General features: G+C 41.4%; 5 protein-coding genes across 8 annotated transcripts; 3 read left to right on the forward strand and 2 right to left on the reverse strand.

The window, feature by feature from the left end:
• Positions 1–124: 124 nt before the first annotated feature.
• Positions 125–2504, forward strand: LOC103845259 (protein NETWORKED 4A). 3 transcript variants are annotated; one of them, XM_009122093.3, is made up of 4 exons: positions 125–236; positions 555–604; positions 701–815; positions 892–2504. In XM_009122093.3, the coding sequence occupies exons 2-4, from the start codon at positions 590–592 to the stop codon at positions 2421–2423; spliced, it is 1662 nt and encodes a 553-aa protein (XP_009120341.2). In that variant the 5' UTR covers positions 125–236; positions 555–589; the 3' UTR covers positions 2424–2504. The 3 variants fall into 3 exon arrangements, with proteins under 3 accessions (XP_009120341.2, XP_009120340.2, XP_009120339.2); XM_009122092.3 differs by lacking the exon at positions 125–236 and adding an exon at positions 248–386; XM_009122091.3 differs by lacking the exon at positions 125–236 and adding an exon at positions 254–386 and having other exon boundaries at positions 500–604.
• Positions 2505–2550: 46 nt separating this feature from the next.
• LOC103845258 (malate dehydrogenase [NADP], chloroplastic) lies at positions 2551–5075 on the reverse strand. Its single transcript, XM_009122090.3, has 11 exons — positions 4833–5075; positions 4653–4746; positions 4454–4540; positions 4033–4370; positions 3790–3955; positions 3608–3709; positions 3395–3517; positions 3236–3304; positions 3094–3162; positions 2957–3010; positions 2551–2874 (listed from the first exon to the last, which is right to left on the reverse strand). The coding sequence occupies exons 1-11, from the start codon at positions 5000–5002 to the stop codon at positions 2818–2820; spliced, it is 1329 nt and encodes a 442-aa protein (XP_009120338.2). The 5' UTR covers positions 5003–5075; the 3' UTR covers positions 2551–2817.
• Positions 5076–5079: 4 nt separating this feature from the next.
• On the forward strand, positions 5080–7165 carry LOC103845260. 2 transcript variants are annotated; one of them, XM_009122094.3, is made up of 4 exons: positions 5080–6341; positions 6408–6595; positions 6719–6782; positions 6864–7165. In XM_009122094.3, exons 1-4 carry the CDS (start codon positions 5322–5324, stop codon positions 6900–6902), a joined length of 1311 nt encoding a protein of 436 aa, XP_009120342.1. In that variant the 5' UTR covers positions 5080–5321; the 3' UTR covers positions 6903–7165. The 2 variants fall into 2 exon arrangements, with proteins under 2 accessions (XP_009120342.1, XP_009120343.1); XM_009122095.3 differs by having other exon boundaries at positions 6414–6595.
• Positions 7166–7476: 311 nt separating this feature from the next.
• Positions 7477–10377, forward strand: LOC103845262 (probable serine/threonine-protein kinase WNK4). The gene is made up of 7 exons (XM_033281809.1): positions 7477–8159; positions 8235–8500; positions 8577–8800; positions 8880–9037; positions 9108–9396; positions 9469–9753; positions 9852–10377. Exons 1-7 carry the CDS (start codon positions 8100–8102, stop codon positions 10253–10255), a joined length of 1686 nt encoding a protein of 561 aa, XP_033137700.1. The 5' UTR covers positions 7477–8099; the 3' UTR covers positions 10256–10377.
• LOC103845261 (transcription repressor OFP3-like) lies at positions 10299–11946 on the reverse strand. The gene has a single exon (XM_009122096.3). The coding sequence runs from the start codon at positions 11401–11403 to the stop codon at positions 10375–10377; it is 1029 nt and encodes a 342-aa protein (XP_009120344.1). The 5' UTR covers positions 11404–11946; the 3' UTR covers positions 10299–10374.
• Between the last annotated feature and the right edge of the window lie 185 nt (positions 11947–12131).

The following is a 12131-nucleotide window of genomic DNA, read 5'->3' on the forward strand; positions in this document are numbered from 1 at the left end:
TGGATGACCATTTCTTTTATTAATCAATCGGTTTGATTAGTGGGGGGAGAGAGGTCAAAATACAACCCTTAATCCCACTATTATATAAACCTCTTGTATCTTCTCCACATGGACACTATGGAATTAGTCCCAAAGATTACGTAACTAATACATAAAAATTTTACAGACAGACAACCAATCACTTGGCCACGTTTTATTGCTAAATACTTTGTCCGCAATATCTGTTGTCTTAAAAGGTAATAAGTGTATAAAATCTTCTGACTTTTAATTTATTTTGTTTTTTTTTTCCAACAATCTGAAAATAAGCTCTTTGCATCATCAATCATCATCTCCCTCTCTGCTTAACCTCCCTTGCAAGCCTCACAACATCTTCTACTTCTTGTCAGGTTCTGTTCCTTGTCCTTTTCTCTGTATAAGTATTTGTAGATTCTCGATTCTTTTGAGGAGAAAAAAAGAAAAAAGAGACCGACGTTTTTTTTGGGTATTATTTGTCTTACAGAAAAGAAGTCGTCTTTTCACATTGTCTCTCATGATTGTCTCTTGTGTGCTTCCAGCTTTCTCATAGGGTCCATCGATTTTTGTGGCAGCCATGGATTATGATCTGGTAACATCCAAAAAACAAAAAGAAGAAGCTTTTGTCTTTTATTTTTTTCTTATACTAATTAACAAGAATCAATTCTCATTTCTTGATTTTTGCTAGGTTCGTTCCAAGAAGACTAGTATCAAGAGAGCAGAATCCACCAAATCACATCTATGGTGGTGGGATAGTCACATCGGCCTCAAGAACTCAAAGTGGCTAGAGAATAATCTCGATGGTGAGTAGTCCCATCTCATGGTCCTGTTAGGTGGATAGTCTTTTTCATAATCATGAATGTTTATTGTGTGGTTCAGAGATGGACAGGAGCGTGAAACATATGGTGAAGTTAATAGAAGAAGATGCAGATTCATTCGCCAAGAAGGCAGAGATGTATTACCAGAAGAGACCGGAGCTTCTCACCCTCGTCGACGAGTTTCACCGCATGTACCGTTCTCTAGCCGAGCGTTACGAGAACATCACAGGAGAGTTGAGGAAAACCTCTCCCTTAGAGCTTCAGTCACAGGGCTCTGGCTTCTCTGACGTCTCCTCCTCTGACATCACCGCTGAGCTTAACAGGTTAAGCCGCCCTCCTTCTCGCCGTGCTCCTGGCTTTGACTACTTCCTTGGCACCGGAGGAGGACTTCCCTCTGATGTTTATCATAATAAAGATGGAGATGATTCTGCTTCTGTTACAGACTCTGAGCTTGAGTCTGATGATTCTTCTTCCGTGACTAATTACCCTGGCTACGTCAGCGTTGGCTCTGACTTTCAGTATTTGACTAAAAGGGTAGCTGATCTTGATCTTGAGCTGCGTGAGGCTAAGGAGAGAGTGAGGATGCAGCTTGAAGGAAACACTGAGAGCTTGTTGATGACAAGAGTGAAGAGTGAGTTCGTTGATTATCCTGCCAAACTCGCTGCTTGCGAGCAGGAACTGAGGGATGCAAACGAGAAGATACAAAACTCAGAAGACCAAATCTACATGTTGAAGAGCCAGCTCGCTAGATATCTTCCATCAGAGTTGGATGACGAAGAGGCAGCAGCTTCAACACAAGACGTGGACGTTGAGACTTTGTCTGAAGAGCTGAGGATCACAACCCTGAGGCTACGTGAGGCGGAGAAAGAGAATGGTATCATGAGAAGAGAAGTTGAGAGAAGCAGGTGCGACGAGGTAAAGCTCAAGAGCCTGCAAAGCCTGCTCGACTCGGCTCAGAAAGAGATCGCGGCGTGGAAAAGCAAGTCAACTGCGGATAGAAGAGAGGTTGCGAAGCTGCAAGATAGAGTCTCCATGATGAAACATAGTTTAGCAGGTAGAGATCATGAGATCAGGGATCTGAAGACGGCTTTGTCTGACGCGGAAGAGAAGATATTCCCGGAGAAGGCACAGGTTAAAGCCGAGATAGCCAAGCTCCTGGAGGAGAAAACACAACGTGACGAGCAGTTTAAGTTGCTGGAAGCGCAAGTGCGTTATCTTGAAGACGAGATAAGAAGGGTGGTCAATGAGAAAATGGAAGAGGAGGAAAGGCTGAAGGGAGAAATCGAGGTGCTGAATGTGGAGAAGGAAGAGAAAGAGAGATGCTTAGAGACGGTAACTAAGAAAGTGAGTGAGCTAGAGTCAGAGATGAGTCTTCTTCGAGATGAAATGAAAGCGAAAGAGAGTAGGAGTATAGAGATGGAGAAGGAGGTGGAGAAGCAGAGGAGGGAGATAGAAGAAGTAGCAGAAGAGAAGAGGGAAGTGATTAGACAACTCTGTTCTTCACTTGTTTACTACAAAGACGAGTGTAAGAGACTACGCGATGACTTTTCAGGGCATCGACCAGCAAGACCATCCTCTATTCTAGCTTCTTGATGATGATGTATAGCATATATACACACTTTGTAACTTTTGTTTTGTGTTTACTATTTTACATATAGAAAGCTGTTTTGGGTTTGGTTTGGGTGAAAAGAAAAGAAAAGAAAAAAAAAAGCTTAAAAGATTTGGGAACAGTTTGGGTTTGATATTAGATATGCATTACATAGTTTGTGGTTTGGAACTAAAATAAAGCAGGTGACATTTTAAAGTGTTTACAAACACTACTGTTTATGACCTTTAGTGCATTGCTCAAGTAAAATCACATACATATTTAAATAAGAGTTTCATTCATTTATTCTGACCAATCAACATGAGTAATGTGGGTGTGCTCTGTACAGCTAACAACCCTGAAGAGAAAGCTTACTTGAGACGCTCAACGTCCTCACCAAAATCAAACTTCACCAGGAAGCATAGTATCTACCGGACCAAGATCACAGAAGGCGATGCCCTGAAACATACATACATGAAGCAACTAAGGTTAGCTTCTATTTAAAACTGGTTTTATTTGAATAGACAAGACTGATACATACGTCTCCAGTGAGGTGTGCAACACATTGCTTCTCAGCTAACAGTTCTGCTTCCGACTGCAATGTTTTCATGTCTCAGTTGAACTTCAGGAATTTAAACAAAAAAACCCACAAAACACTAAACTCTAAGAAGGCAATACCTTGGCGATTCGTTTGCGTAAGTAGTCATCAATTTCTACATCCTTGACAAGTTCATAGTCTCCATCTCCCTGGAAACAAAAACACAAAATTTTGAGAGTTGCCACTATAGAAAAGCTTTCATTTCTTAAGGACAGAACATACCTTTGACCTGCATGGCATGCTGAAAACAAGGTCCTCAGCAATACCATAAGGATTTCCATTTGTGTACACCTAAACAAAAATTACATTAACACAACCATATCAAGGTCTGAACCAATCTATCATGTTGTTATCAAAATGAGAGTAAGAAGAAGATGGTACCCCAGTGGAAAACCAGTCACCCTCAGGAGTAGGAGTTACAAGAGACTTAATAGCATCAACAATGGAAACAGCGGTAGAAGCAGCGGAAGAACGACCCCATTTCTGAATTAGTAAGCCACCTCTCTGTAAACACAAACGCAAAAGCAGCTTACTCAGCCAATAGTGTTCTCTCCCTTAAATCATCACAATATCAGAGAAAGCGACATGTTATACCTTCTGGACACTCTCAGTGAATCCCTCTTCTAACCATTTGTGATCTGTAATAACCTCCTTCACCGGTAGGCCATTGATTCTTGCATTCAAGAAGTCTGGCACCTGTTTCACCTCTAGAAAATAAGAGACACATCCAAAGACATAGAGAAACATAAATGACACTAGAGCAAGTTAAGGCAAACCTGAGTCGTGGAGTGATTTCCCCATATGGTCATGTTAGAGACTTTGTCATAGAAGACACCAGCTTTAAGAGCAAGCTGGCATTTGGCCCTATTCTCATCCAACCTCGTGAGGGCATGGAAGTTCTTTGCAGGAATGTTGGGAGCATTCTTAAGACAAATCAAGGCACTGAACAGAAGATCAAAAATAAGTATACATAAGATGCTGAGCTAAGAGATGAAGAGAAGCAAGGAATATAAGCTTACTTAGTGTTGCAAGGGTTTCCCACTACAAGGACCTTGACATTAGGAGAAGCAACTGCGTTAAGAGCTTTGCCCTGCTCAGCAAATATCTGACCATTGATGTCCAACAATGCAGCACGTTCCATTCCAGGGCCTCGTGGCTTTGCACCAATCAGAAGAGCCCACTCCACGTCTTGGAACACTTCATATGGATCTGTTCCTATATCAACTTCTCTCAACAAGGGAAACAAAGAATCCTCTAGTTCCATCGCAACGCCTTCTAGGGCTTGGATTGATCTCTCTGATCCGAGAAGTTTCAAAGCAATGGGTTGGTCTGGTCCAAACACTGCACCTGAAGCAAGCTACATCCAGAATATGTAAAGGTTACAAAAGATAAAAAGATTAAAGACCAATGATTAGTATGCAATAAACAAAGATAACTTACTTTGAAAAGAAGGTGATTAGATATCATTCCTGCAGCACCTGAAACTGCAATACTGATCATCTTCTTCCATGACTTCGTCTCCTCCTCCTACACACACATGGTAACACTCAAACTCAAAGAATATTGCAGATTTACACCAAAAAACAGTTATACATATACAATTCATTATTTACTGAAACAGAGAGAAAGTAAAGATTACAGCTTTAAGGTCATAGGTGAGGCAGAACACTCCATAACACTCTTTCTTCGTCTTCACCGACCCATTATCTTGAACCGCTACAGGGGCTTGGTTACTTTTAACCATAGATTCAAAAAAAACAAGCAACTGATCAGGTAAAGGTTGAAACTTTAATAGAGCGAAAACAAATTAGAGACTTACTTCTGAGAAACAGAGCATGAGATTTTGGAGCTGGGAGTAGCGTGGAGAGGTGGAAGAAGAAGATGGCGAAACTGGTTTGACAGATGCAACTTGGAAGAGAGGCGAAGCTGAGACGACGAGTCGAGAAACGGCGACGTCGTTTTGGGAGTTGTAAGCTCTGCCATGGCCATTATCGCACAGACAGACACAAACAGAGAGGAGAGAGCGCGCCAAGTCAGAGAGATCGAATGAATGAGAATTGGCGAATCTGTGGATAAGGCTCGGGTAACGACACTTGTCAATTATTTGCCATCGAATATCATTTTTGACTTCAGGCCCATCTTAAGGCCCAACTTAAGGCCCATTATACATTAATCTGGAAACCGTTCGTTATCCCGACAAATATCTGAAACCGCTGCTCAGAGCTATTCATCTTCTCCGTTGAACGTGCAAACTTTCATCTTTGGGAAGCAAACAAAAGGTTCGATTTTGATCGCAGAAGTTTCAAATATGGAGGTTATGGACAAATGGGTTGCTGAATTTCTCATCCGTAGTCAACACAATCCTACGGTTTCCCCTACTAACCTGCTCTCGGCGCTGAGATTTGGAGATTCCGACGAGTGCGTAACCCTTAAGGTTTCTTCTGTTTTGCGGGACTTACATGATTCGTTGCTCCGAGGTAGTGTCGACGAGGGAACGCTTGACCTACTCGAGATTCTTGAGAAGCTTCAACGTTCGGTTATTACGGAGTCTCACAAGTCTGCTTATTGCTGGACGGCTGCTGAGTGCACGCTTAGGTTCATGTGGCCGTTGGATCCTTTGGATGGTTTGTTCACCGACGCTCTTGAGAGGATATGGACGAAGAGGATTGGGAGTTTGAAGGAGAGTGGGAGCGGTTTGGTGAGCGATGAATTGGTGAAGTGGGAGACTGATCTGAAGAAGGCTGTTGAGGATCCTGAGATGTATCAGCGGATTCGAGAGAGTAACATCAGGTACACTGCCATCTCCTTTCTCAATCAGCTTCTTAAAGAGCAGTGGGGACTACTTGGGAGTTCCTCTCTTGAAGCAGTTGCTCAAAGGAGGTTTCGTAACCGCAAGGGCGAGAACAACGTAGAGGGTGATGGTGTTCGCAGCAGAGAGGGTCTAAATGGTGTTGGTGAAAGGGTGGGGCGTATGGAGAGTGACAACATTGATAACTCTAACGAGAATGGGGACAATAGAGATGTTGAAGGAGTGGGATGTCTGGAGGATGATGGGATTGATAAGGTCAATGAACAACTTGCAGCAGAGGAGGAAGGGACAATGGGTGCACAAGAACAGGAACATGAGTCAAGTCTTGATAAGGGGGACAAAATGGCTGCCCGGGAGCTGAAGGATTATTTGTTAGAGATTCAACGACAAATCGATCCACCTTCCACTAGGCAAGTGCAAGAACCTAACAATGCATTCGACCACTCCGTAAATGTCACTCCTCAGCCTTCAAGGGTTAAAAGGTCTGGAACAAGCGGTCAAGACCATATTGAAACACCGGTGAGTGTTAGTGAATTTTAAATTCTTGTTCTACGGTTGATGAAAAGTTGTGGTTTAATTGTGAAGCAACAGGATAATGCAAGTGAGAAAGGTTCGAGTAGTCAGGGAACATGGTCTGGAAGAGTTCGGCCTCGTCTATCTAGCCCCGTACCTTTGAATGTATCCCCGTTGAAGAAGATAAATTCCCCTGTCAGAAGGCCAAAGAAATTCTGGACGCCTGAGGAAGTGGAAGCTCTGAGGGCAGGAGTAAAAGAGTACGCAGCACTCTTTACCAAGTCCACTACTCTATTATCAATAGTCAATGCTAATACATCTTGATGTTGGCGCACTTTATACGTTTATAGCATTGCCATTTTGTTGTTGTTGTTGTTGTGAAGGTATGGTAAAGCATGGAAAGACATAAAGAATGCAAACCCTGCAGTACTCGCACAGAGGACTGAGGTGAGCACATCCTTTGTTTACATTTATACTCTTTAGTTATATGGGAAAGTGTGAGTGATATAAAAGATTGTAACTTGGTAGGTGGATTTGAAGGACAAATGGAGGAACTTAGTTCGGTAGAGGTAACAAGTTGTGGGAACCTCGCGCTACCTATAGAGTTTTGCATGCGTGACATATCAACTGTGGAGAAGTTGGTCAAGTAATGGTGTCTTTACACATTGTGTAGTGAGTGGTAATGATGAATGCACAGAACAGAATGATATGCTCTTCGGACAATTTTGGCTGCAAACCTTTGTTGTAGTCGTTGTCAAACTTATACGGCTGTTCTTGTTTGGGATATGTTCCATCCTTATCTTCATTTTACTACCATCTTTGTCTCTCTATCTCTACTTTTACACGTGTCAAGTAACCTTCAAACCACAACAAAACAACAAAACAGTAGCCAAATATGCATAAGCATATCCATTTTGATTTATGATTGCCAACACTCTGACCTTCCTTATACACAAAGCTAACTAACATGATCGAACAGATATATTGGTTCAATGCATATTTGTTGTCTTATACTTCTTTACTGCAGAACCCTGAACTGCATGAGGCCTGAAGGAAGTCGCCGCCAACAAAAAAATCAAATGTTCAACGGTGATGTCACTATCACTCTATTCTCTTCCACCTCTTTGTCATGTTCCCCACTTATGTTCTGAAGACTTTCCCCTTTTTTCTTGTCGTTTTCATTTTTTTTTCCTTAGTTTCAATATATTGCATTTGTAGTTTCCACCAAACTAATAATGGGTACCATTGAATCGTGCAGTTTCCTCAAGCAACAAAACTCTTACCTTCCCCAGTATCGCATTTCCAATAACACCACACTTTTCTTAACTCTTATCATCTTTGCTATTGTATCTGTGGTTGACAAAATAAACCAAGGGTATATTCTCTTTCTTCTTTAGCATATTTACCCATTTATTTTTTTCAAAATGATGCACGTTTGATGGTTTTTGTCAATGCTATGGCTTGAGTATCTTTTATTAGCAACAAAGATTTGTCAAAGCTTTGTGTGTGTTTTTTCTTATTTATGTTTTACAAATGGGTCAATAAAAATAAAATGATTATCTGTAATACATGTGATGCAAGCAACGTTGAGGCTCTTATATTTATTCATTATATTATGTGATTCAAGCCACGTACTGTTCAGCATATTATCTGCTGACGCTTCTTTGATGAAGTAGAATAAGAAGTAATAGGACGACTTTTGGGATCCAAAGAGAGCTCATCGTCTCAAAAAATTTGGGAGCAGCAATCTAGTTTTGGTCAACCATGAACATGAATCAAGTTTCAGAGTATGTGGAAACCGATCCGACTGGTCGCTATGGACGTGTAAGTAGGGAGACAGACTCTTATGTCCACGAATCAATACCTTTTCTGTAACACTTGGTTTTTATGCTGGAACAGTTTGCTGAAGTTCTTGGAAGGGGAGCGATGAAGACAGTGTACAAAGCAATAGACGAGATGCTGGGGATAGAAGTAGCGTGGAGCCAGGTGAAGCTAAAAGAGGTTCTACGCTCTTCTGTTGATCTACAAAGACTATACTCAGAGGTTCATCTTCTCAGCACTCTAAACCACAAATCTATCATTCGTTTCTACACTTCCTGGATCGATGTTCATTCCCATACTCTCAACTTCATCACCGAGTTGTTCACTTCTGGGACCCTCCGACAGTAATCCTCTTACACCTTTAAAAAAGATTTCTCTCAAACTTTTCTTTGTATGAACCTGTCCCCTTTTCTTGTGTAGATATAAAAACAAGTACTTGCGGATAGATATTCGAGCAATCAAGTCATGGGCTCGGCAGATCTTGGAAGGGCTTGTTTATCTCCACGGCCATGACCCTCCTGTGATCCATAGAGACCTTAAGTGTGATAACATCTTTGTTAATGGCCATCTTGGTCAAGTCAAAATAGGCGATCTTGGTCTTGCAAGAATGCTCCGGGACTGCCACGCCGCCACTAGTGTCATCGGTATGTAGCAAAACTCATTTGTCCTCACTTGTACAGATCCTTTGCTTAGTAGTCCACTCTGTGCTTCTTTGTCACCTAGGCACTCCCGAGTTCATGGCTCCAGAACTATACGAGGAGAACTATAATGAACTCATTGACGTTTATTCCTTTGGTATGTGCTTTTTGGAGATGATCACCTCTGAGTTCCCATATAGTGAATGCAACAATCCAGCGCAGATTTACAAGAAAGTTGTCGCGGTATGTCTTAATATCTGTGTGAGAATATTGATGAAGCTACCTCAGTTGAACTAATGTGTTTCTTTTCCAGGGAAAGCTACCAGGAGCGTTTTACAGAGTTGAAGACATCGAGGCACAGAGATTCATCGGGAAATGCCTTGTGCCTGCCTCAATGAGAGTATCAGCAAGAGAACTATTGCAAGATCCGTTTCTCGCGTCTGACGAGTCGTGGATGGTGTACGCGAGTGGTGCTAGGAATCTGAAGCCCTTCTTGAATGAAAATGAAATGGATAGATTGAAGCTGGAAGACGATGAAACTGAGGAGCTGGACTCTGAAGATAACAAAATCTATCTGAAACTTCCAATCGCAAATGAAAATGGTAAAAAGAACTGAGTTGATTAAGCTGATCATTTTGTTATTTGGTTACATAATTGTTTCTTTTTTTTTTCAGGTCTAGCAAAGAACGTGTCCTTCTGCTTTGACATCATGAATGATACTTCCATAGATGTTGCGACGGAGATGGTGAAAGAACTAGAGATCACAGAATGGGATCCGGTAGAGATTGCTAAAATGATTGATGGAGAGATCTCTTCTTTGGTCCCTGGTTGGAGGTCCGAGGAAGATGATGAATCTCTTCATGATTTTCATACTCCTTATCACTATTCTTCCTCTCCTTCATCCTCTCGAGCTTCACTCTCTAACTATATGGCTCCAGGCCGTCAAGATTGGCTACAAGGTAATGTAAAGTAACAAACAGATCCAACCTCTGTAGTGTGTGATTCATATGTTTATTACAAAAAAAGTTTTTTGAGAGAGAAAATTAAAAAACTGCAGATGATTTTCACGATGAGACGTATTCTCAGAGTTCTTCAAATTCAGGGTCTTACTCCAACCTCAACTACATATCTGTAGATGAGCACATCTCCTCCCAACCTCCTGCTATGAACAGAACTCACAACGTGACAAGGTTTTGCCCTGAAGAAAGCTATCATCTCCATTCAGGACAAGCCAACATGTATGCAGCTTCTTCTAGTTCAAGTAACTTGAGACTGGCATCAGACAACCGCGTGCTCACGAGGAACCGCTCGCTTGTAGACGTGCAGGGACAGCTGCTGCATCGGTCGCTGGTGGAAGAGGCTAGAAAAAGAAGGTTGATCAAAACTGTTGGAGACGTTGAGAACGTTGGGTTTCAGTCGCCTTATGCTGTTTCCAGGAAGCCACGGAGCTCAAGGCGCTAAGCTTCTCTCACTTTTTATTCATGTAATGTCTATAGTAATAATGTGGATAAACAAACTTGCTGGTTTCAAAATGTAAAAAGGTTACATGTGTGTTTCAATAAAGTTGTTTGGTTTTACTTTTACATAGAGTGAGTCAAATGAAACCATGTTTTCTCGAAGGCTTTGATGATTGTGTCGTGATACTCGCTTGAGTTCAGAGAAAGATAACATGCAAGAAGATCTTCCAGGTCTTTCTGCTCCTTCATCTTGTTCTCGACGATCATCTCGACCATAGATTCTCTGAAGTCTCTCTCTGGATCCACTGAAGTCAAAACTATAGCGAAACTCTCTGCTGTTTCCTTCTTCATTGGTTGTGGGGACGTTCTCCCCTTTGTCTTCTTTCTGGCGATTCTTGGTGAATGCGCCCGAATCCTTATACCTGTTGAACCAGCTTTCGGTTTCTTGAGTTTCTGTTGCGTCTTTATTTCGAAATGTGGTTTCTTCATAGTCTCAGCCAGGACAGGACTTGAGTTGTCTGAGACTAAAGGATCTTCAGAAACATGCTTCTTCACAGAATGGTTGTTCTTGACGTCAACTGAATGAGATTCAAGATAGTCTTGCTCAGAAGGAGATGATGACAGAGGATCTGATGAGCTTCCAACGGTGGAATCAGAGACTGCATTTGCAGAGGATGGTTTAGAGCGATGATCCCGAGAAGAAGTGAGAGAAGGCTCTACAATGATTGCATTTGCAGAGAATGACTTAGAGCGATGATTCCGAGAAGAAGTGAGAGAAGGCTCAAGAATGATTTCATTTGGAGAGGTTGGTTTAGAGCGATGATTACGAGAAGTTGTGAGAGGGGCATGAGGGTTGAAGGAGGAGGAAGAGAGCTTGAGCCTAGAGGAAGGCTTGTAAACGGTTTTACGTTTGAGTTTTCTCTTGAAAGGAGATTTAGGGGGTGAAGAAGAGCCTTGAGGGTGATAAGGAGATGAAGAAAGACGAAGAGTGTTTCTTGAGGAAGAAGCATCAGTGGAGAGGTGTTTGGGAGAAGAAGGAAGGTGTTTTCTGCTACTTCTGCTCATGCCTTTGAGCTTATAGAGCCATGAGGGAGGCATGATGTCTGAAAATCTGAACTTGTGAGTCCCCATTTTCTGATTCATCTCTTTCATTTTTCTCACAAGACTTGTGAACTCTTGTCAATAAAAAAACAAGGACAAAAGCAATGAGAAGTAAAAGAGAGGGTTCAGTTTGGGGTCCACTCTCTCTTCTTTAACTCTTGTTTTGTCTCTTTCAGAACAGATAAGAAAAAGAACAGAACAAAAAAGTAGTTTCTTAATCAAAAGGGGGGGTTTACTTAAATTTCGCTCCTTGAAGCATTCAAAAAGGCTAAGAGTGGCTTCCATGTCAAGACTCATTCCAAGAAACAACAAAGCATTTCTTTTGAAATGACAGTCATTATCTCTCTGTCCCCCAAATGTAATTCACAATCCATAATCTTGTAAAAGAAGCAAACAAAAAGAACTTATTTATGACAATGTTCAAAAGAAAAAACTCTAGGTACTAATTAAACGGTTTTATAGAGGATTAGTGTATAGACGAGCGTTTGTTTGTTGCCATAACATCGATTTTACGGACATAAGAGTGGCTAAATTTCGGATTAACTCGTTAAAATATGAGAATTGCATGTCCAAATTTTGTTAGCAATGTTCTATTTTTCGAAAAAGAGTTAAATTACATAGCATATGGATCTCATCATAGGAAAAATATAAGTCTATTGGCCGAAGCCAAATAAAAGTTTTATCAAACAGCTAAAGTTAACTCAACACTGGTCGGATCCGGTAATCATGGATCCCACAAATTACATAACGTGAACTCCACACACTTCTATAATGACGTT

Source organism: Brassica rapa, chromosome A10, assembly GCF_000309985.2.
Source record: "Brassica rapa cultivar Chiifu-401-42 chromosome A10, CAAS_Brap_v3.01, whole genome shotgun sequence".
Lineage (NCBI taxonomy): Eukaryota > Viridiplantae > Streptophyta > Magnoliopsida > Brassicales > Brassicaceae > Brassica > Brassica rapa.